The 22,639-nt window shown below is 47.7% G+C and overlaps 1 protein-coding gene across 1 annotated transcript in view; it reads left to right on the top strand.

Annotated features, from left to right (window-relative positions):
• LOC119161193 (uncharacterized) overlaps window positions 1–18,035 on the top strand; it is a 56,894-nt gene extending 38,859 nt beyond the window's left edge. The window contains exon 3 of the mRNA XM_075879794.1: window positions 15,743–18,035. Within this exon, the coding sequence (XP_075735909.1) occupies window positions 15,743–16,395 (653 nt within the window). The 3' untranslated portion in view covers window positions 16,396–18,035. The remainder of the gene's footprint in view (window positions 1–15,742) is intronic.
• The last annotated feature ends 4,604 nt before the right edge of the window (window positions 18,036–22,639 follow it).

Here is a 22,639-nt window from a genome sequence, read left to right as displayed (position 1 = left end):
CAGCAGCCGAGTACCTTAGCCACTAAACCACCGCGGCGGGGAAACACTGTTGCGAGTTAGCGCCTGTCCCGTTTTTTTCTGTCCACTTTTTTATGCAGTACAAAAAAACTACAGTAATGTGCAAGAGTGCAAGGCTAGGTTACGCCCCGACCCGTGGTCGTATACTATGCCTGGGGCCTGTTTTTCCGCCTCTCCAAATAAGTCATTTGAGAGGTTTTCGTATGTGACTGGAGAATCTCGAATGCCCAGAACCTCAGCGCCACTGTAGCTGCTTGGCCGACGGCTTTTTGCACAGCTCTGTAACCAACTCGTTTAGGTCAAACCTTGATATGTCTCATCGGCGCGGGAAAGAATACGATCGTGTATTGCTCTTTCATTTCCTTAAACCGTACGATCTGAAAGGCAGATTCTATTCGGTGGCCCGAACGCTCGGGCAGCCAATCTCGAGTCGCTGTAAATCGTCAAGCAGGGCCAATGCTATCGCGACATGCTCCACAGCCTCGGCTGCCGTCTTCCGAACCCTTGAGGAGTTTTCTATTTTAACTGCGATAGCGTTAGAGAGCTCGTGTTGCAGAAATTCCGCCGTCGGCGTCGGCACCGTTGGTTGTGAGCGAAAATTGTCCGTGAGCGAGAAATCAAGAAAGAAGCAATGATTGATTGATATGTGGGGTTTAACGTCCCAAAACCACCATATGATTATGAGAGACGCCGTAGTAGAGGGCTCCGGAAATTTCGACCACCTGGGGTTCTTTAACGTGCACCCAAATCTGAGCACACGGGCCTACAACATTTCCGCCTCCATCGGAAATGCAGCCGCCGCAGCCGGGATTCGAGCCCGCGACCTGCGGGTCAGCAGCCGAGTACCTTAGCCACTAGACCACCGCGGCGGGGCTAGAAAGAAGCAAATAAAATAAAGAACAACATTTTCGGTCCCACTGAGTATCGAGCCCGGGCCGTTCGCATGGCAAGCAGGAGTCCTACCACAGTTCCATGAGGTTACTTGCAGCCGCTGCGGGAAAAACACTACATAAGTGCTATGTAGTGAAAGGAGTCTTCTTAACGCATTTTGTTGAAGTGTCACGAAGAAAACAGGCCCATTCGGCAATTTGTAGGCGCATTTGGGAGGCCATCAAACTACGTCGAGAAAGGCCGCGGCATAGTGCAACCATCGCCGCTATACACACAGGAACTTTCGAACAGCTCTAAAAATGAACTACGTCCCTCTAGCGGAAAACATACCATGCTTTTCCAGAGGCGTTGATCAAGCAAACAGTGAACGCTACATAATGTGTTGCTTTCTGTGAAGCATTGTGAGACTCTTTAAGGCCTCCAAGACGGCGAGCGTGCGGCGTAAATTTTTGAGGCCATGCGACTCTTCATTCAGATCAAAAACCTGTATGTACCATTCGCGCGCGCGCGCACGTGTGTGTGTGTGTGTGTGTGTGTGTGTGTGTGTGTGTGTGTGTGTGTGTGTGTGTGTGTGTGTGTGTGTGTGTGCGTGTGCGTGTATGCGTGTGTGTGTGTGTGTGTGTGTGTGTGTGTGTGTGTGTGTGTGTGTGTGTGTGTGTGTGTGTGTGTGTGTGTGTGTGTGTGTGCGTGCGTGCGTGCGTGCGTGCGTGCGTGCGTGCATGCGTGCGTGCGCGTAACAACACATATATGTATGCACTTAGCGGTTGAAGGACGCACTAGGGTCAGGATTTTGCTATTGCGTTAAACTCTTAAAGGCGAAGATTAAGGGTCCCCCAATTTATTCCATCTTGGTCGTCGCTGACGGCAACGAACGCTTATACGTAGGGGCGCCGTGCTTTGTTAACGAAACAGCATCTCCAGGACTGTGCGGAGGCATTCTCAAAAAGGGCTTCAGCCCTGCCCCATTGTCAGCCCACGTTGTACTCGGAGTGGACATTCCGACAAATGGCGAACGCTAACGTGCTCTCTTTGTTCTTGACGAATGCTGCAGTAGCAGGTGTCAATCTCCATCTAGGGAACTCCAAGCTCTCTCAGAATGGCCTAAATGAGAATACGGCTGCTCCAGCGAGCAAAGCGCTTATCGTGCTGCTTGTCGCCTCAACGTGACGTAAGCGGTGATAGCACGGTAAGAAATAATTGCTCTTGATATAGCGTGCGGGACCATGCACGCCCTTTTGGTCCAAGTGCGCAGTTTCTCCCCGAGTGACACAGCTGAGAGAGCCGGCCGGCGCGTTTCTTCGCCGCATTAGCGCCCGTCTGCAGTCTTCACAAGAGTTTACTCGCACATGTGAAACTTACGACACGCGGGGCGGTGTTATCAATTTGGGTTTTATACTGAACATGACAGTGACGGCCGAAAAACGCCTCGAGTGTCCATATAACTTCTATCGCGATAACGAAAAAGTATTTAATATTACTCAAGCACATTCTCCGCGTCGGACCACACGATACATGATTCGTACGCTCCCCATTAGTGGCACCACCAGACTACTTTAAGTAGGCATGCGCAGGCGGAGTACCAGTGAATCAGTGTGGGTGTGCCAAGGATGAGTATGTTTATTACGTTCACCAAATGACCTAGCAGTTACGATCCTGATAACATCTTTTTTTGCGTTCGCACACTGCATGCGTCACCTGCGCGGAAAGTGCAGTGGCAGCTGGTGGTAACGGTGTTCTATCTAGTCAAACACTGGCATGAAGCTGCGCTCAGTGCTATCACGCTGTACAGGCGCTTCGCGCTTGTCTTGCAGTGGAAGCACTGAGAGAGAAATTCGGAAAGAAGAAATGACCAGCTGTCTTGAAATGATGATGTGAATAAATGTGAAAGCGTTAGGAGGACGGTGCGGAAAAAGAAAATCAATCTTTGCGCTTCACAGCTGACCAAGTTAATTTGCCAGTGGTACAACAGCAATATCATCTTGATTTGAAGAACGATAAAATACTGCGTTTCTGAAAAGAACAGCTTCTAGCATAGCTTGCCGTTCAAATGTTCACCTTGTCGGATCAGCGCCATCATTGGTTATTGTGCGATGAAGCCGCAAACATCACGTTTTTGTGCTCTCTTGTTACTGTCTAACCTCCTTAGACTTGCAGACAGAGAGGATGGTTTTTCGCGCACTTTAATTCCCATCAGTTTAGTTCAGAATCACTACGTACAGTTCAGTAACAAAAATATGTTCTCTGTGATTTATTTGGCTTAATTGCCTGTCAGTTTTGTTAGTTGTGCGTAATTCATTCGTGCAATCAATAGCCAAGTGTGAAGTATTGGTTAGACTATAATGCTGCCTAAATAACGGAAAGGTTTGCGAATGAGCTGCTATAATCGTAATGCTTCATAGTTGCATACACTTTCGGTCACTGGTTGGGTACATTTTCATACAAGGTATTTATTATTACAAACTGTGCCAATGCGTCAGGCTACTGAGTCAAGAGACCGTGTCCTAGATCACTACAGCTGTTTATACGGAACACGCATTAAACAACGACTCCTGTCTACTTATCTTCAGCATCACTATCAGCCTTATCAGAGTTCACATTTACACTCGCACGTAATCTAAAGCTGTATTGTTCATACACTGTCAACTTTTATTGATCAGAGGCATGAATTACGAAGGGGAGTGCCTTGTCCTCCCCCCGCCAACTATTGTACAGACGTTTTTGTTCAATATGTCTTATGTGGTCATCTTTATCAAAAAAAATGACCCCTCTGGTTTGCGAGCACTTGTGTATTCGAAGGTACTACGTGAAAAGGTCCCAAGAAGAGCACCTATCACGTGTAATATTGGTGTTGAAGAGCATTGACAAAATGGCCGAAGAGCTAATTCTAGGCTTGAAGACTAATCAGTCGACTCATTCAGGTTCAAATCGAGCCGTAAGCCGGAGTCTTATTAAGTCAGGGTGAGTAATATTTCAGTGAGTCTGCAGGAGTTAGAGTGAGCCAAATAAGCAAAATATATTTCATGAGCGAGTCCGGGTGATCGTCACAAGTTCTGCGGGACCATGTTAAACATTCAGATTCGTTGACCTCCTAATGACTTCATTTATGTCAACTTCAAAAAATCACAGGATATACACGGAGTGAATGATGATGAATGGGGCGAAACGTCTATACGTCCATACGTGCTTTTTTCCATCCATCCGAGCGTCCATGCATGCATCCGCCCCGCCACGGTGGTCTAGTGGCTAAGGTACTCGGCTGCTGACCCGCAGGTTGCGGGATCAAATCCCGGCTGTGGCGGCTGCATTTCCGATGGAGGCGGAAATGTTGTAGGCCCGTGTACTCAGATTTGGGTGCACGTTATAGAACCCCAGGTGGTCAAAATTTCTGGAGCCCTCCACTACGGCGTCTCTCATAATCAAATGGTGGTTTTGGGACGTTAATCCCCACAAATCAATCAAGTCCATGCATGCATCCGTCCGTTCGCCTGTACGTCCTTTAGTCTGTGCAATCGCCCGTTTGTCTGTGCGTGCGTCTGTGCGCCCTTTCATCTGTCTGTCTGTGCATCCGTCTGCCCATACGTCTGTCTGTCCGTCCATCCGTCTGTTTGTCTGTCTGTGCGGCATCCGACCGTCTATCCGTACGTACGTTCGTCCGTCCGTTCGAGCATGTGTTCAAGCGTCTGATCGCATTCTAGAATGCATATGGCGTGAGGGTAAATCTGACGAGACGCGAGCCAAGAAAGCCGAGCGCAATCGTCTTCAACGCACCCACCGCTCTGCTTTGTCCATGCCCCACCAACAATCCGCCACGTATGGCGACTATCCAGGAGACTGGGGGAGGCACTGCTTTCTCGCGCACCCAGGCACAACCTACGCAGCAGTCAATAGGAAAATGGTGGTGCAGTGCCATTCAAAATATTCTCACTCAACTGCAGTTCATATGTACTTCCACGAGATAGCGCCGTCTATTATACTGTCCAAGAGAGACTGCCTTTCTGTGCTTCTCGTCTCTTTGCCTCTCGGTTACGCCACACGCAGCAAGGTTAGACTAGCCCCACCTCGGTGGTCTAGTGGCTCAGGTACTCGGATGCTGACCCGCAGGTCGCGGGATCAAATCCCGGCTGCGGTAGCTGCATTTCCGTTGGAGGCGGAAATGTTGTAGGCCCGTGTGCTCAGATTTGGGTGCACGTTAAAGAACCCCAGGTGGTCTAAATTTTCGAAGCCCTCCACTACGACATCTCTCATATTCATAAGGTGGTTTTGGGACGGGACTCCACATATCCATCAAGCAAGGTGAGACTAAGAGGAGCTTCGCCCATAGAATAATTGTAGCAATTCAAGAGAGCGCCACGCTGAGGGAGCACGCGGTCGGGGAGATATAGAGAAAGCGAGGAGTAATTTTACCAAAAAAGTCATTAACCACTTCTTGAGTTTCATGGGAAAACACGTCCTGAGCAAAGCAGCGAATGCTGTGTACACCTGAGCCAATCCTGCAGTCGTGCGCAGCAAAGAGAATTACGAGTGGAGCGCAAAGCTGCGATTTTCTCAGTGAACTTCTTTTCATACAGAGACATTTGCTCACTCTTTTCGGAGCTGCCAGAGCCTGCTTTGTGGCCTTAAAGAGCAGGAAGGATATAATGGCCAATTACTCCCGAGAACGAACACCGGCGGCGCGGCCGTCGGGGCGAAGTGATGTCATGGCAAGGACTCGCTTGCTCCACGGTCGAGTATCGCCTTTTTTCTACGCCTGCCCTGCACCCGCTCTTACTTGATGCCGTGTCTGACGTCGAACAGCAGGTAGAATATAGTGGCCGATCGATAGACGAAGTAACTGAAGATAGGCGTTTGGATCATATGCACTTCTTGGGACGAAGTGCTGTCACGTGTCACAGGGTGATATCACGTGAGTGTCGGCCCCCCATGACGACGGTAGATAGCGATCACGCTTTGTCACTCGCGCTGGAGGTCATAATGCTGGCTCACGCGGCCTATTTTTTTCTCCCGTGGCATCCCTACTTTTGTTGTTAGCTCTGATTGTTCTTGATGGATTCGAGAAATGTTTCCAGCAACCATTCGTACTGCAATACTGACGGTTATCAATGATCACTTGGAAAAGAGTTTCATGACCCTTTTAAGGCCCGTATTCACAAACGCTCCTCGACTCAAACTCGGCCTCAAGGGATCTTTGAGGCTTCCCGCGTTACAGAAATCGCAATGCGAAACAGTCGTCAAGGATCCCTTCAGCTCGAGTTTGAGTCGAGGAGTATTTGTGAATACGGGCCTAAGAGTTCACCCGTTTGGAGGACCACGCCCTTGGCCTCTGGCGGCGTTTTCGGCCAGCCGAATGGCCCAGAGTTGGTCTTTCCAACTCTATCTGATCAGTACGACCTCCCCTCGCCCAAACTTGCTCGCAGTGACATAGCCGGTGCGTGGCACACTGGGCCAGATCCTCCCCCTTCTCCCGAAAATTTCTCTCCGTGGCATACAGAGCAAAATGGGACTATGTCTGAGCGTCCTTTCTATGCTGTGTTCTTTTCCTAACTGAATCCGCGGTTCTCTAAGCAAGATGTCGAACCAACTAGCCAAACAACTTACTAAATCGGACCACTTCGAAGAGGTGCCCCCACCCCCGAAAAAAATTCTGCCTAGGCCTATGCTCGTCATGAACTGTCATATGGGCCTGCCGAGTCACCTGTGGGTAAGCCGGAAGGATGTGTGTCAGATCCGCCCATTCTCTGCAAAGCTGACATTTGCCTTCATATTTGTCGGGTAATAGAGTGCGAACCATCAAATTCGGATAATAGAGAAACGAATGGAATTGTGATCAATAATGAATGTAGCCAGAACGTGAAGTGGCTTGTTGCAGGATAAAGACCCCATGCTTTCATCAAGAGAATGCTGCTTGTATCACCACCATCGGTGGACAGAAAAAATCTTAGTGAAAATCCAAGAGCTTGCAAATTTATAAAATCTTTAACACCTTTGTGTGACTTACTTTGACCTGCCTCGTGAATGAGGCTTCGCCTTTTGCGCAGGCAAAAATTGAGGTGCGTTTCCGTGTATGATTTCAGAAAATTCAGCTCACCTTTTACTCTACAAACACTACAAACACAACACGAACTTTGTGAGACTCTTGAAAACCGTGTGTGCTTTGCAGTACCACGTCTCCGTGGTTTGCCTCAACGATACAACTCGTCATGCTCTGAAAACCTTGCGGCATATTAGGGCACGTCACAATGGCTGCAAGGACGTGAAATATACGGCCTGCACGAATTCACAACGCTTGCACCAAATTTTGTTTTTCGAGGGGCATTCTGGGAAAAGTCCTGGCATGACAGAACGATAAACATCTTGAGAGAGAGAGTGAGAGAGAGGCTGAAGGTTAGGGTTGCCTTTGGTTTCTACGTTACGCCAAATTGGCTACTTTTCGACGGCATGACTTTTCAACACTGCATGGCGACAAAAGAATTCAGGTTGGCTCCATGGCTACTTTATAGTTACTTTTAGGTTCAGTTCCGCCAAAGGTCAACTAAGCCACCTCTTGAAATACGTACAAGTAGCGCGTTATTCGCTCCCGGCGTTTCTCGTCTTTGTGGCACAATAAGTGATGCCAGCACGTCATACACACACACATACACAGAACGCTTGTGCCCGTGTCTCAGTGTTTTCAATTTGTTTTCCTGAAAATCCTGGGAGCTGCCGCTCCCTCCTTTGCGGTGATGCTTCAGGACACACCTGAGAATGTTCCTGGCGTGCAACCGTCGCGCCGGACTTCGTCGTCCAGGAAGCGTAGCAACGCGTCGAGCGACACCGACAGTGAGGCAACCGATTTGTATTCGGACGGCTTTGAGTCATCGGATGATGACTTCACGGTCGTCATGAATCGATCTACAAAATGAAGACTGCTGCGGACGGCATCGTCGGCAAGTGTTTCCACCGTTAAGACTGCACCACAGCGGTGGCCGCACACCATGCTGTTTATGCCTGAAGACCCTGCATCTAACTTGCGACTCCTCAACAGGCAAGTTCTTTCTGTGCTTCTCGAGGAAACCGCGCCGAATGAGATCAAAGACGTGAGGATCAATGCACGAAAGAATGTCCTTGCTGTAGACGTTATGCACCGTAGCGCACTGCAAAACCTTCGGCACATAACAGAAATCGGCAACGTGAAAGTTCGGCCAATGGTCGCTACAGGTTGTAATGGCACTGTTGGCGTCATTTATGATGTGGATCTTTCCATCTCAGCTAATGACCTGCCAATACTAATAAAGCCAGCGACCGAAGGCACCCGCATTACGCACATTACCAGACTCGGCAACTCACGCTGCTTGAGGCTTGTGTTCGAGGGAGACAGCCTTCCCTCGTATGTCAAAGTTGGCCATGTTCGCCACTCAGTGCGTCCTTACATACCGAAGCCACTGCAATGCTACAAGTGCTTCAAGATGGGACACGTAAAAGGTGTCTGTGAGAACAAAGTTGTGTGTCTGCGGTGCGCTGAGTCTCACTCAAAAGACGCCTGCAGTGCCACCATACTACGATGTCCAAACTGCCACGGCGCTCATGAGGCCTCATCCAAAGATTGCCCGCGGGTGCGAAACGAGCACGCGGTACTCAGGCGTATGGTGCGGGACAATTCAACGCACAGGGAAGCTGCCGCTACACTACGCCGACGACGGCGTCGTGGGCGAAGACCATCACGGAAAAACGCCTCTACCGATAGAGAGATGTCATCCTCTATCAAAGAGGCTGACCCACAAACACCGAGCTCACTGAAGACGGATACTGCCAAACAGAAGAAAGGGACAGCAGTCGCGCCTTCCGAACAGTGGCCCTCTCTTCCACGACGTCAACCTACTTCGGAGCTGCATCAAATCCCGCCGCCCTCGACGACCCCTCAACCAGTGATGCGATGAATGAAGATCAAGTGATAAGCTTGCTGCAATCGCTGATGAGTACCATGCGTGTCCTACTGAGTAATATGAAGACTTCTGCTGCGCAGACCGCACTGCATGTGCTGGACACCCTGAGTCCAGTGCTTGCAGCTCTAAGGTAAAACCATGGCCAGCGAGGCACCTTCGTTTCGAGTGGAAGTCAAGAATGCATCTGTCTTTCAGTGGAACGCCAGAGGACTGAAGTCGCGCATGTCTGACTTTACACAATTTGTATTTGTGAACCGCTTCCCCATTATTGTGATTTGTGAACCCAACCTGTGTGCTTCAATCAAGCTGTCAGGATATGAGTGCTTTATGTCCTCCACTCACAGAGAATGCAGCAAAGTTATTGTATTCATGCGCCATGACCTCACTTACGTTCACCACAGAGTCTCGCCTGATGAAGGGAATCAGTATGTGTGCCTTACTGTGAAGAAGGATAAGGTTGCTTTCACGATTATCGGAGCTTATTTATCTCCATCAAGCCGCCTTGACTGCGAGCGCTTACGCGGTATTCTGACATCGACTCCAAGGCCATGGGTGATCACTGGCGACTTCAATGCCCACCATTTTCTATGGGGAAGCTCCAGGGACAACTCTAGAGGAAGAAAATTGGTGTCCTTAGCCTCGGAGTACGAACTCTGCGTTTGTAACGATGGAAGCCCTACATATTTACGCGGATCAGCCTATAGCAGCTGCCTGGACCTTACATTGGTTTCTCGCTCACTTATCAGGAAAGTGCACTGGTTTTCGGATCTGGAAACGCGGGGCAGCGACCATATACCAACTTACCTGTGTATAGAAGGTTTCACCAGCTCCAAGTCCTCAAGAGGCCTCAAGTACACCGATTGGCCGAAATTCAAAATGTTAATGGAAGACTGCTGTACCGACGGCTCATCATATAACCTAGAGGACTCGATAAAGGATGTCCTGCAGAATACTACGCATACACACACAACTGGCACAAGCGCACCGATTTCGACATCGAGATTGAGAAAGTTCGCGCAATACGCCGTCGTGCAGAACGAAGGTACCGACGGACAAAGTGCATGGATGATTTGAAGCTGGCTAGACGCATTCAAAAGAAAATGCAACGGCACATGGATAAACTGGCTAGGCGACGTTGGACATCCTTTTGCGAGTCATTGGATCCACGAAAGCCCCTATCACTGATATGGCGAACTGTCCGGGGTCTTAGCACAACCTTGGGTCAGCGACACCCGTTTACATCTCTGGCACTTCACCTTCGATGCAGAGAGATTGACGTCGCAGAATCTTTCTGTAGAAGAATTGCCGGTGATTCCCATTTCACAGTATCGAGAACGGGAACTTTTGACAACCCACCGCCCTCACGTGATCCCCGTATGGAATGCCAGTTTTCTATGGATGAGCTAGAGGCGGCACTGGCTCTGTGCAGACGTTCTTCAGTACCCGGTCCTGACGGCATTACCTATCGTGCCCTTTGTAATCTTGGAGACGAAGCTCGGAAGGCACTCTTACGCCTATACAACGACTCCTGGCAGACTGGTACTGTTCCCCAGGCATGGAAGTCAAGTCGCCTCATTCCACTTCTAAAGGCTGGTAAATCTCCTTTGGATATTGCCTCATACCGTCCTATCGCACTTGCCAGTTGTGTGGGAAAAACGATGGAACGAATGATTCTAACACGAATGGAGTGGTATTTAGAGCACTACGAAATCTATCCAATATCCATGACCGGATTCAGGCGCGGCCATTCGTCAATCGACAACGTTGTTGATCTGGTGACATATGTTCAACACCAGAAAGCCTGTAAGAGACTGTGCGCCGCCCTGTTTCTAGACGTTAAGGGGGCTTACGACAATGTCACCCATGAAGCCATCCTTGATGCTTTGGAAACAGTAGGTCTTGGTGGCAAGATATATATGTGGGTGTGCAGCTACTTACAGCTGAGGTCATTTTACGTGATGACAGCGAATGGCCCAACACCTGATTATTACAGCAGCCGAGGAGTTCCTCAGGGAGGAGTGCTAAGCCCTACCCTTTTCAACCTAACTCTCATTGGTCTAGTCGAGCAGCTACCTAGCACTGTACAACTTTCTGTCTATGCTGATGACATCTGCATTTGGACATCAGGTGTGACAAGGCCTCAGCTTCGCGCCCGCCTTCAGAAGGCTGCTACAACGGCGTCATGCTATCTTCGTAAACAAGGCCTCGAGGTGTCCTGCGGAAAATGTGCAGTGGTAGCGTTCACGCGGAAACCAATGTCTGCTTACAGTATATCGATTAATGAAGAATACATATCGTTCAGCAGAAGCCACAGGTTCTTGGGAGTCATAATAGATAGAAACCTGTCGTGGACTCCACACGTGAACTATGTGAAGAAGCGGCTGATTGCAACATGCCACATGCTCAAATTCCTTGCAGGAAAAAATTGGGGAGTGCCCATATCATCCATGCTACAACTGTACAGAGTGCTGTTTATCGGATTCTTACGGTACAGCTTACCTGCAATGTCTAACACCGGCAAGACCAACCTGCGCGCAATTCAGAGCATTCAAGCACAAGCACTTAAGATATGCCTTGGAATACCCCGCAGTGCTTCAACGGCTGAAACTATTGCCATCGCTCAAGATCACTCGATAAATACGCATATTATTACCGAGACAATGCGCATGCACCTCAGGCATTATGCCAGGACCCCTTCTCACCACCTGGCGAGCCTAGCTGCTGAAAGGCCCCGCACGACATACGGCACTATTGTCTCCAAGCATCGTTCATCGTTTGCTGAGACATACGCACCTGCATCAAAGCCACTGCTTCCTCCTTGGAGCTTGAGCCGGCCGCGAGTTCACTTAATGATTCCAGGAATGAGGAGAAAATCGGACTTACCGACACATGCCCTAAAACAACTGAGTCTATCCCTACTGGAAGAAAACTACAGTAACCACGTGCACATTTACACGGATGGCTCTACTACGCCGTCTAGTTCAGGTGGAGCAGTGGTTATACCATCACAAGGGATAACTCGGTGTTTTAAGACTTCACATGTGACAAGTTCGACGACGGCAGAACTCGAGGCTCTGCGCTATGCACTAGAACACATCAATTCAGAAGAAAGACCAGGTAAATGGGCTGTGTTTTCTGACTCAAAACCAGCGTTACAGTGCCTGATATCAGTTCTCCGACGCGGATGCCACGACCAGTTGACCTACCAAACCGTGAAACTTCACCACCTGTTAATACAAAAAGGCCTTGACATCGTCTTTCAGTGGTTACCTGGGCATAGTGGTATAGGCGGCAATGATTCTGCAGATCATGCTGCTCGCACGTCACATAAAGAAGCGAACAGCGTTCCGATACCGCTTTCAAGAGCGGATGCGGCGAGGCAGATTCGTCAACTGGCCCGCAGTCTCACACTGACTGAGTGGAACACACCAAGCATACGACGTATACGACTGCACGAGCTCGACCCTTCACTACAACTCCGACCTCCACCCGGCCTACATCGACGTGAAGCTTCGCTTCTCTATCGCCTTTGGCTGGGAGTTGCTTTCACGAAAGCATATACCACGTTAATCAGAATTACTGACAGTGCGGCGTGCGATGTTTGCGGCACCGACGAAAACATCGAACACCTGCTGTGTCATTGTCCTCGATTTGCCTCAGAGAGACAAGTACTTGCCAACGCAATGCGGCGACTGGATTATCGGCCTCTTTCTGTGCAGGTGCTATTACAGCAACGTACACATGCCTCGACAGCCCACAAGGCAGTGAAAGCCCTGCTGCGTTTCCTGAGAAAGACAGGCTTGTGTGAACGCCTCTGACATGCGGTAGAGTTCTACACGCTGCAGTGAAATTACTGTCAGTCTCTCCCCCACCCCCTTTTTTTCCCTCTCTTCCCTCTTTCTCGTCTTTCTTGTCCCCTTCCTTTATCCCCCAGTGTAGGGTAGCCAACCGGATGTCTTTCTGGTTAACCTCCCTGCCTTCTCCCTTTTTGTTGCTTCCTCCTCCGCACGTCATACATATGACGTCAGGATGAATTAAGCGCTCGATTGGTCAGCGTACTACAGAGATAAATGTTGCAAACTGTCTACTTCTCTTTCGTTTTTCACGCATTCACATTTCCGTTCTGCTTTCTCGCGCATGACTCTCATGCGCGGTAAACTCATTTCACTTCGCTTTATGCAATCGCGACCACGCAAACATAAGTAGCGGCGTTTAGTAAAAAGTAAGCGCAAAATCTTGCCTGGCTCCACACTTGGTGGAGACATTTCCCATGTGTTCCTTGAAGGAATAAGTGGCAACGAAGATATACCGTTTGTATGAAGCACAGTGAAGGCGAGAAAGAAACTACTGTCTCGTATTTGAACTCCGCGTCGTTTATGATACTGCAATGCCTAAATAACCCCTGGGAGGTATTACATAATGGATGGTTACACCAAAAACAATTACAAAAGTGTTCTTTATAAAATAAATTTCGCTGTTATTATAGAGTGCTGTTATTACACCTCTGTAACCTTTATTACATATCTGTCAAACATTGTAGAAAGAGAGATGGGCAGGTAGGTGCAATTATTTACTAAAGAAGGGCGTTCCAGTTTGAGACAGTTTGAAAAAGATGAATGAAGATGAAAAAAAAAGTATTGGGTCACTCACGTGGACGCGTAACTTGGTGTAAGTGACCCAGGCGGCTAAATGTGCGTGCTGTGGGTGAAATGTAAGTTGGTTCATGCAGATAGCTAAAAAGAAATTTGTGGTATTGACAGGCTGAAGAGGCGGTGACGATGGGTCAGAGGTGAGACACGGCATCGCGATTTTAGTGACGTGGCACTGATGTCATATGCATTCACAGAATGAATAAATCTCGTCCCCTGGTTTTGAGCCGCCTGTAATGCATCGGAGAGATATGCCTGATGTGGATTTCAGACACAAGACGCCTTTATTTGTGTTCTGGCCGAACGAGTGGCTGATAAACGATTAGTTTCACGTGTTGTGAAGTGTGGTGGAGGTTACATTTTAAGAAGCCTAATGTTTTGTTTGAAGAATGCTTTTTTATGAACCTAATGTTTTGCTTACGACACATATAATCGTACATGTGCCGCCCCGCCACGGTGGTCTAGTGGCTATGGTACTCGGCTGCTGACCCGCAGGTCGTGGGATCAAATCCCGGCTGTGGCGGCTGCATTTCCGATGGAGGTGGAAATGTTGTAGGCCCATGTACTCAGATTCGGGTGCACGTTAAAGAACCCCAGGTGGTCAAAATTTCCGGAGCCCTCCACTACAGCGTCTGTAATAATCATATGGTGGTTTTGGGACGTTAAACCGCACAAATCAATCAATCAATCGTACATGTGCCTTCAATATGCATGGTTGCAAGAACATGAAGCTCCTGATACGATGGCTTCAGACACGAATGCTGCTGCTACTGTCTTCGCATTCATTGACGACCATACATCTGCTCCAAGTCTAGAAATGCAAGGACAGGCCTGCTAGCGTTTAGGCTTTGTTTACCTTGTTCATGCTTGTAACATTAAAAAAAGTGCGAAATCTTGACTGTATACAAAGCAAAGAAGGGAAAACAACAGCGCTGTTCATTCTACGTCTTCCGTCCTGTCAGTATCTCGCACTGTTTTTTTCTTCTTCTTGCGAGCATGGGCAGCTGTAGCATTTGACTGCCTATAACTCCGCTCGTACAAGGCACGCTCGAAAACTTCTCGCTGATGAATATTTGGTATGAGATTTACATTAACTGTCAACATTTCATGATGCCTTTCACCACAGGAATGACGCAGTGGTCCCAGTGCCCAGCTGCTGACGCGAAAAACTCGGATTTGTTTCTGGCACCGAAGGTCGCATTTTGATAAAACGCGCAACGCTAGAGACATATGTACTCCTTGATTTTTATGCTAGTTAGCAAACACAAGGTGGTAAAACTTTTCCGGAGCCCTCTACCGCGTAATACCCCAAACGTTATTAAAGACGATAGTCTTTCTTGGGAACCTTCGACGCAAAAAGTTTGGTCTCTGTCTGTCTGTCTGTCTGTCTGTCTGTCTGTCTGTCTGTCTGTCTGTCTGTCTGTCTGTCTGTCTGTCTGTCTGTCTGTCTGTCTGTCTGTCTGTCTGTCTGTCTGTCTGTACATTTGTCTGATTTTCCACTCTTAATGGCACTGGGTACTTGAAACGGCTGACCCCATCCGCAGCGCCCACCAATGTTGCTTAAGCTTTAGCGTAAATACTTGTGCAATTGTCAATTAAAAAGCAATGATTGCACATGTCTTGGGTACCATACCAACACGTATATATTCTGCATGTGCGTCTTTTACTAGAAAAGGCATACATAAGTAATTTCAAGGGCCGTAGCACTTATCACGCTGCGCTGACCATGCAACGCTTGCACGAAAAGGCGAGTTTTTCCAACACTTTGCTAAGACGACACGGTGGTGGCACCTACCCGTCGCCTTGCGTTCTACAACTTATCACCTCTGAGACGGGCGCCCACACCCGTCTCAGAGCCACGCGCTTCGTTTTCCTAGAAAACTGCCAGATGGCACTCATGTCTCACGTGTGACGTGACTTGATGCGCTCGTTCGCCTCCGCTGCACGCTCGAGAAACTTTACCGCAGCGCCTCTGGGATATTATTCACTGATTTTCTTGCACAGAACATCCAATAAATGTTTTGTTAACTCTCTCCACACACAAGACTATAGTCTTTCGACGACATTTGCAGATTAGCATGCAGATACGGGGCCAATTTTTATTAGCAAACATTTTATGTATTGTTTTAACTAAACCTTTATTCATCACTTCTTCCCGCGCACTTATTTCAGTGTCGACATTCTTCGAGTACTGCGCTAGACGAAAATGCATACACAGTCAAGTACAGCGTCAGTATTATCATTTGTCCTCTTTTCCTCCCACAGCCATTCTGCGTATAGGATCCGTGTTGTCCGGCGTGCTGCTCATCGCGTGTGTGGCCACTTTCTACAGCAAGTACGTTGTTCGCGGCCGTGGCAACGACGACGAAACCACGGATGGGTCCGCTACCTACGAGACCACCACGACCTCGACCCCGCTACAGGACTGCGACGAAGAAGACACCGACAGCGGATACGTGCTCAAGTTCGCCGCCTGGCTGCTCATAACGGTAGCTCGTGTCGTGGCCGGAAGTTCCCTTCTGGCGGCCTGCTTTGGGCCGGCCGTCCTGGCATGGACGCTGGTTCACGTTCCCGTAGTCCTGCTATGGTCGTTGGTGTGTCGCACGCACTACAGCACGGCCAAATTCTTCGGTGACCTAGCACTGGGACTCATCACGCTCGTGTTTGTGCTTGACTACAGAGCCCTAAACCGCGAAGGGTTGGCCAGCACCATGTCCGCTGTGGTCTTCCTTTGTGCTACATTCTTAGAGAATACCGTGTGCTTGGCTCTGGCGTACACGGTGGTTGGCGGTGGGCCACCCCACTACACCGTGCTTCTGGTTCTTGTCGGCGTGCACTACGCGGCCATGACTTGCGGCGTATTCTTGCTGCTGTGTCACATCCGCATGCGCTACCGCAAGGTCGAGTACGTTTTCTGACTAGAAGAACTCAGCACTGGTCTAGTAGGAAAGAAACGTGCCCGTGTTTGTAGGCTCAGGGCAAGATGACACAAACTGATGTACCTGTTGTTTTCCTTTTTTCAAGCTCAGACGCGAATGCTCGCGCCCTTATTTATTTTCATACGCTTTTGTGGCTATCTCACACATCCACTGGCCTTGACTGCTCATCACGACCTAGTTTTGTTTTTTTGTTCGTCATTTCCGGTTTTTTAGGCCATGCTTAACAACCTATACAGTTTTTTTTTCATTGCTTTCCCTGGAAAGCATAGCTCCAGTACGCGTAGATTGAGTAAGTTGTCTGCACGTTGGCACTGACAATCTTTTGTTGGAGATGCAGGTTGTACAACTGGCGATAAGCCAAAGCGGCGGGCATCCCACTACGCCAGTTGTTTCACTGAGTTACTCTTTTCTCTGTTGCGCTAGATACTGCAGAATATTTCTCCCGTGTTCACACCGCTTATAGCACCTAACCGAGCAACACTGCAATTAAGCAAGCGTGCGAGTTAGCATGCCGTACAGTATTTTCCACGCATCATGAGTCTAAACATGATGCCCTACATCGACCAGCTGTCAATGGTATCCAGCAGCCAGAAGAGGCAAAACACAATGCAATTTTATCACTCTTTTTTTGTAGTTATTGTTCATGCTGAAAGTTTTGGGACCCATGTACATAACTATGGTTCTTGCGCGTTTCCCGCCACAAGTTTCGTCCTGGCTTCCAACAGTGAATAGTGTATACTGGGAGTTTCAAGTTGCGAAATTGCAAGCTTATAGGGAATTGGAAGTCTGCATACGTCGTTCACGGCGTCGGAGGACAGCGATGACATTGCATTTCCGAATTTTTCTTCTAAACGTCGCGTTTAGATTATGTAAATGGACATCATTGTGAATAACAGTTCATTTTTTGTGATATAAAAGAGTTAAAGTGGTGTCACATGACAGCGTCTGAAATGCGTTCTTGACCCTGAGAAAGCCGAAGAAGCAAAGGAAGTTGGCCCGCATCTGCTATTCTGTAGGCCTCTTGTTGCCGCTGGCCCTTCGAAAGACAACAGTGTGTGGGTGTGGTGCATACATGGAATTTGAAGAAACGTGTCCGAAAATCTTTAAAAAAACGAGGAAAGTAGAATATTTGTGTGCTGCCTTCCAAGTTGCTATCTATGCAACAGCAGATATCTTAAGACGACTAGTAGAATTATTTGGGGCAGTAAATAAATTAATTGATTTCTAATCAGTCCTGACAGGCGGTCGGATCAAATGGAGGGAATATTCGTCAATACAAATAAATAAATTCTAACGTCTTATATGACACAACCACGATATTATTAAAAGGAACGCCACTTGGTTGCTATAGAATAATTGTGACTACCTGGGTTTTCACATGCGTTAAACACACGGACGTTCTTTCATTGCAACTTCATTTCGCCCAAATCGAAAGGCTGTTGCGGTGACACAGAAATTTAAGCTGCATCCGAGTGCTTAGCAATGTGTCAATACAGACAAGAGACTAAACATTTTTTGTATATTCTGATGTTTATAAAACGCGGGCTTGCTATTTCAGCTTTGCAGTGTGGCATATGCCTTTGTGTAGCAAAATAAAGAGTCTCGTAGGTCTATAAAAAGGTGCACTCACTTTTATTGATAAGCGCCACAGCTATCAGATTGTACCCTATGAGTAAAACATTGACCTTACTGAAAGCAAGTCACAGGGTACACAATACGTGGTGAGAAAACAGAGCTTTCAAGCAATGGTTTTTTTTTGTTTGTTTTTGTGCATGTGTTTTGTGCCTTTTAGAAAATGTTTAGAAGTTACCTACTTCCCGTGCCACTGTCCTATTAACTTGTCTGGCCAAAAATTCCAGCACAGCCAATTGCACTTTTGTCGTGGTCATCATCTTAAAATGAACAGAGACGCCAATTTCGACGGTAATTAAAGATATTGAATTAATTTACTTTTAATTTGTTGACACAAGCGGTCTAATCAAAAAAGAGAATTGGATCCCTCTCAGCGAAGAGCTAGTTACCGTTTTGCGATTTCCAAAAAGTAGCTGCTGATAACTGCAACAAAGTGATGAAATGCGATTCATTTCGCGGGCGAAACTGAAACCCAGAGTAGCGCAACTACCCTGTTTTTCCGAGACGTCTAGAATGAGTGAGCAACGTTATATAAACCATCGATCTACTTCGCTTCGTGAGTGCGCGGGCTGAGCTAGGAATTACAGCCTGCATGTCGCACGTACGTCAATGAATGTAGGAAAACTAGCTCCACTGCAATCGTGTTCGTGATGAGTGACGTCAGTCTGCACGTCTGCTAGATGCGCTCATTATTGCTTATATTTTGGTTTCGCACGTGAATTTGGTCGAACTTCATTAATCTACAATCATTACAAGAGACCCCTTTTTCGAAATCTCAAACAGGGGAAGCGCTTTCCGCAAAAAAAAAAAAACTACTTCAATTCCCCCATTGGACTCGACCACCTGTCTCTCTCAGCTCAAAAATTCACGCATATTCGTGAAGTGAATCATGGCGAGTGGGCGAAGCTATGGGTATCGTATCACTAAGTAACCGTACGCAACCCAAGCGTTTCTTCGTGTAATGTAAATTAGGTGACAAAGTATATATAGCAATGTAAAGTCATTTTACCTTCCAGTCGTCTAATGCAATGCAAGGAGTATTTCGAAAATTGCTGGAGTGGAGGATATGCCTCGAAAGCGAATCAAAGCACCCGCCATCTCACTGGTGGCAAGATACCATCTTATGTGGATAATTTGTTGCGACGCGTGCCTTTGTTTTACAGTTTTAGAAGTCTGAACATCGAGGTACAATATGAGAGATCAACTCATCAATACTCTTTTCGATTGGTTATTTTCGCCTGGAACAACGATCTCTATTATTAGCCTCTGTGTGTGTGTGTGTGTGTGTGTGTGTGTGTGTGTGTGTGTGTGTGTGTGTGTGTGTGTGTGTGTGTGTGTGTGTGTGTGTGCGCGTGCGCGCGCGCGCGCCGCATATGTTTCGACTATAGCAACGGTTCTATACTGTGACCACAACGGACGACAAGGTTATGTCTTAAAGAGCTTCAGCCCTTAATTTAAAAAACTTAAATTTTTCAATTGATGTCATTACTGGTGTGTCTAGTCAACTCACCATGCCGGCCGCTGCAGAAGAAGTGATGACGAAGCACCAAGTGAATATTCCATTTCCGAAACGTTTTAGCCTATCATGCACATTTTTTAAACGCCCCGTGATTCTGTTGTGTCCCCGTATACAAAGAAAGTGGCTTGTACTCACTGCAGCTGGAAGCATTCGTCAAAAGAGTACAGAGATGAGGGTAAGTCTGTGGTGATTCTGGCTACCTCTCGATGAATGCTCTGCTCTCTCTGACTGGAAATCACGCGCTGTTTGGTCGTAAATCGAAAGGAATATAAATCATTCTCAAGATTTATGCGCATTCGTCATGGTTACATTTATAGCTAAGGGAAGTAGCATCCCCGTAGTTTTGGCTCATGGCCACATAGCATAGAATATACTCTTTTAGGTGGGGACACTTCTCGGCTTTCATGCAAAGCGTGATCGATCCGATAAAGATAACAACGACGCGCATCCGTTGATCCGCTGGTGGCAACGCGTATTTATCGGTGGGTAGATGCAACTCAAAGACAAAATACTTTCTACATCGTTACACTGGGGTCAGTGGCAAACCCAGCCTCCACCGCATGTATTGTTTGTCACCCGCGAAAGGCGGTGGTATGAGTTTCCTACTTTAGTTCCTGGCGTGTCACCGCCGCGCTCGCTATAAATTCAGATTTCTCGTGGAGCGCCAGTTGCTGCGAGAATGTATTTTTGTGGTGAAGTTTATCCACTGCCGTCAGCGGTCCGACGGGCGCTTGGCGTTCTTACTTTACCTGATCGATCGCGTCTCGTGAGTGTCCTCGCCTAAAGAGTATACAGGTTATCCCACGTAAATTTAGCTAGAGTTTAAAAATACGCCGGAACACATAATTACGCCGTGACCAAATGCATGTTGCTCACCGCTGCCTGGAGTTAGACTATTTTTTGTGTTCTCAAATATTGTTTAATTAGATCTGTTTAACTAACTTTTGAAGGAACAAAGATGGATAAAAAATTTTAATAAGAAAGTTGTATATCGGCTTGCAAACGTCCAAATAGATAGTTTTGAACTTTGTATCTGTTAAGTATTAGTGCTTTTCTGCTAATTGCAAATGCCCGCGAAACACGAAAAAAATACCCCGATACAAACCCGCTCGCGCGTAAGTGCGCAAGATGATTCTAGTGATATTTAACGTTCCCCTTATGAACAACCCGCTTCCCTCACACCGGTTCATGACAGCGATAAGCAGTCACAGCGGTTATGGTTTTTGTGGCCGATAGCAAAACGTGTTCATCGTAAAGCCACCACCATCGTCGTGGCCCTGCCGAGACAGCACAATGGGGCTAATGCTATGGGCGTTCGTGCGCGGAACGTTAGAGAGCACCGGAATCATTGTGCGTACTGGTGCACGAGTGGGTTTGTCGCGTTGTATTTTTTGTATTTCGTGGGCATTTCTAATTAGCAGGAAAACACTAATACCTAACCGATATAATGTTCAAAACTGTCTAATCGCACGTTTCGCAAACCAATCTTAAACTTTTTCATTGAAATTTTTTTTCCGTCTTCGTTTCTTGAAAAGCATATTCAATTAAACAATATCTAAGAAAACAAAAAATAGTCTGGCTAATTCAGGGAAACAGTAAGCAACATGCATTTAGTCGCGTCGTAATTACGTGTACCGGCCTTTTTTTAAGCTCTGGCTAAAGGTACGTGGGACACCCTGTATATTTTACACGATGCTCATGGCGTTGAGCTGTTTAGCTTGAGATCATGAGTTCGAGTACAAACATGGCGACCGCATTCTAATGGGCATAGTACGGAAAAAAAACGTTCGTGTATCGAAGATACCGGGTGATCCTTCACGTTCGTGTATCCTTGGGCGGCGGTGTCTGATTGGAGGATTCTGACGCCACCACCAGCGGCGATTCTGATTGGACGTTGCTGACGTGAGGCATCACCCGGGGCCTATAAAGAACTAAGCGGCGCGATGCCAAGCAGCCGACCTATGCATCACAGAGAAGACAACAGAGTTAAAGCGTCCAAAGACATCTCGGCTCTTCGAGTCCCTACGCTGTCGGCCCTGCCGGTGACTTTGGCAGCAGCGAGTTTCGTAGCAGTGGTACCTTTGCGCCCTTGTTGGCGTCGCGCTTCGTAACAGTCGATGGCAGCTGTGGAATCGGCCGGCTTCAGTGACCTCGATGCGGTGAGTGACTGATGTTTTTCCTTAAGTTTACCAGACTGCTCTAGCACTGGTTATGATAGCTTAGAGAAGAGGTGTGTTAAACGTTAGAGTGAGCTTTCATTGTTTTAAGCCAAGTCGGAGCGCTTTGAAACCATAAAATACGGAGGGTGTAAACAGGGTAGTGTTAGACACAGATTGCTAGTAGACTTTTAATGGGTACGGCAAGTCGATTCTTAACAAGGGCAAACAGCTAGAGGCTTGAACGATGGAGAACATTAAAGGGAAAGAACTCATCGAAGTTTGCGAGGAATTTTGCTTCAGTTTGTGCCGTGTGAAACTAAAGCAAGCGATCCTTGAATTCACGAAGGATGCAGGAGTGACAGATGAGGAAGTCGATAACGCCTGGGCGGATATAAAAGCACACCACGATGAGATTGAAAGGCGAGAAGTTCGCGAACGCGGTGAGCAGGCCAAGAGGCAGAAGCGCCTCGAGTTCAAACGAATAGAATTAGTAATCCTACAGTGTTCGCCAGCACCTAGCCACTTCTGGGACGGTTCAGGTCAGCGGTCAGAGAATTCGGGACCAACTGCCACCCTTCGTAGTAGGCGAGGACATGACGAAGTGTCTCGTCAAGGTCTAACACGTCTGTGAGCGAAATGCTTTGGAGCAGTCTCTTAGGGCACAGAACCTGTCAGCTCTTCTCCCCGGCAAAATGTCCGACATGATAACGTGCTTGTCAGAGGAAGCGTTCGAGAGCTATGACGACTTTAAGAAAGTGCTCTTGAGACTTTATAAGTTGTCACCCGCGGCTTTCCGGCAAAAATGTTCCGGTGCGCAAAAAATGGCAATCAGTCGCACGTTGACTTCGCGTTTCTTTTTAAAGCCGATTTAATTGAATGTCTCAAGGGCGAAGATGTTTATGACAATCGCGAT

This window comes from Rhipicephalus microplus, chromosome X (genome assembly GCF_043290135.1).
Source record: "Rhipicephalus microplus isolate Deutch F79 chromosome X, USDA_Rmic, whole genome shotgun sequence".
Classification (NCBI taxonomy): Eukaryota; Metazoa; Arthropoda; class Arachnida; order Ixodida; family Ixodidae; genus Rhipicephalus; species Rhipicephalus microplus.
This window is presented reverse-complemented; position numbering and strand designations above follow the sequence as displayed.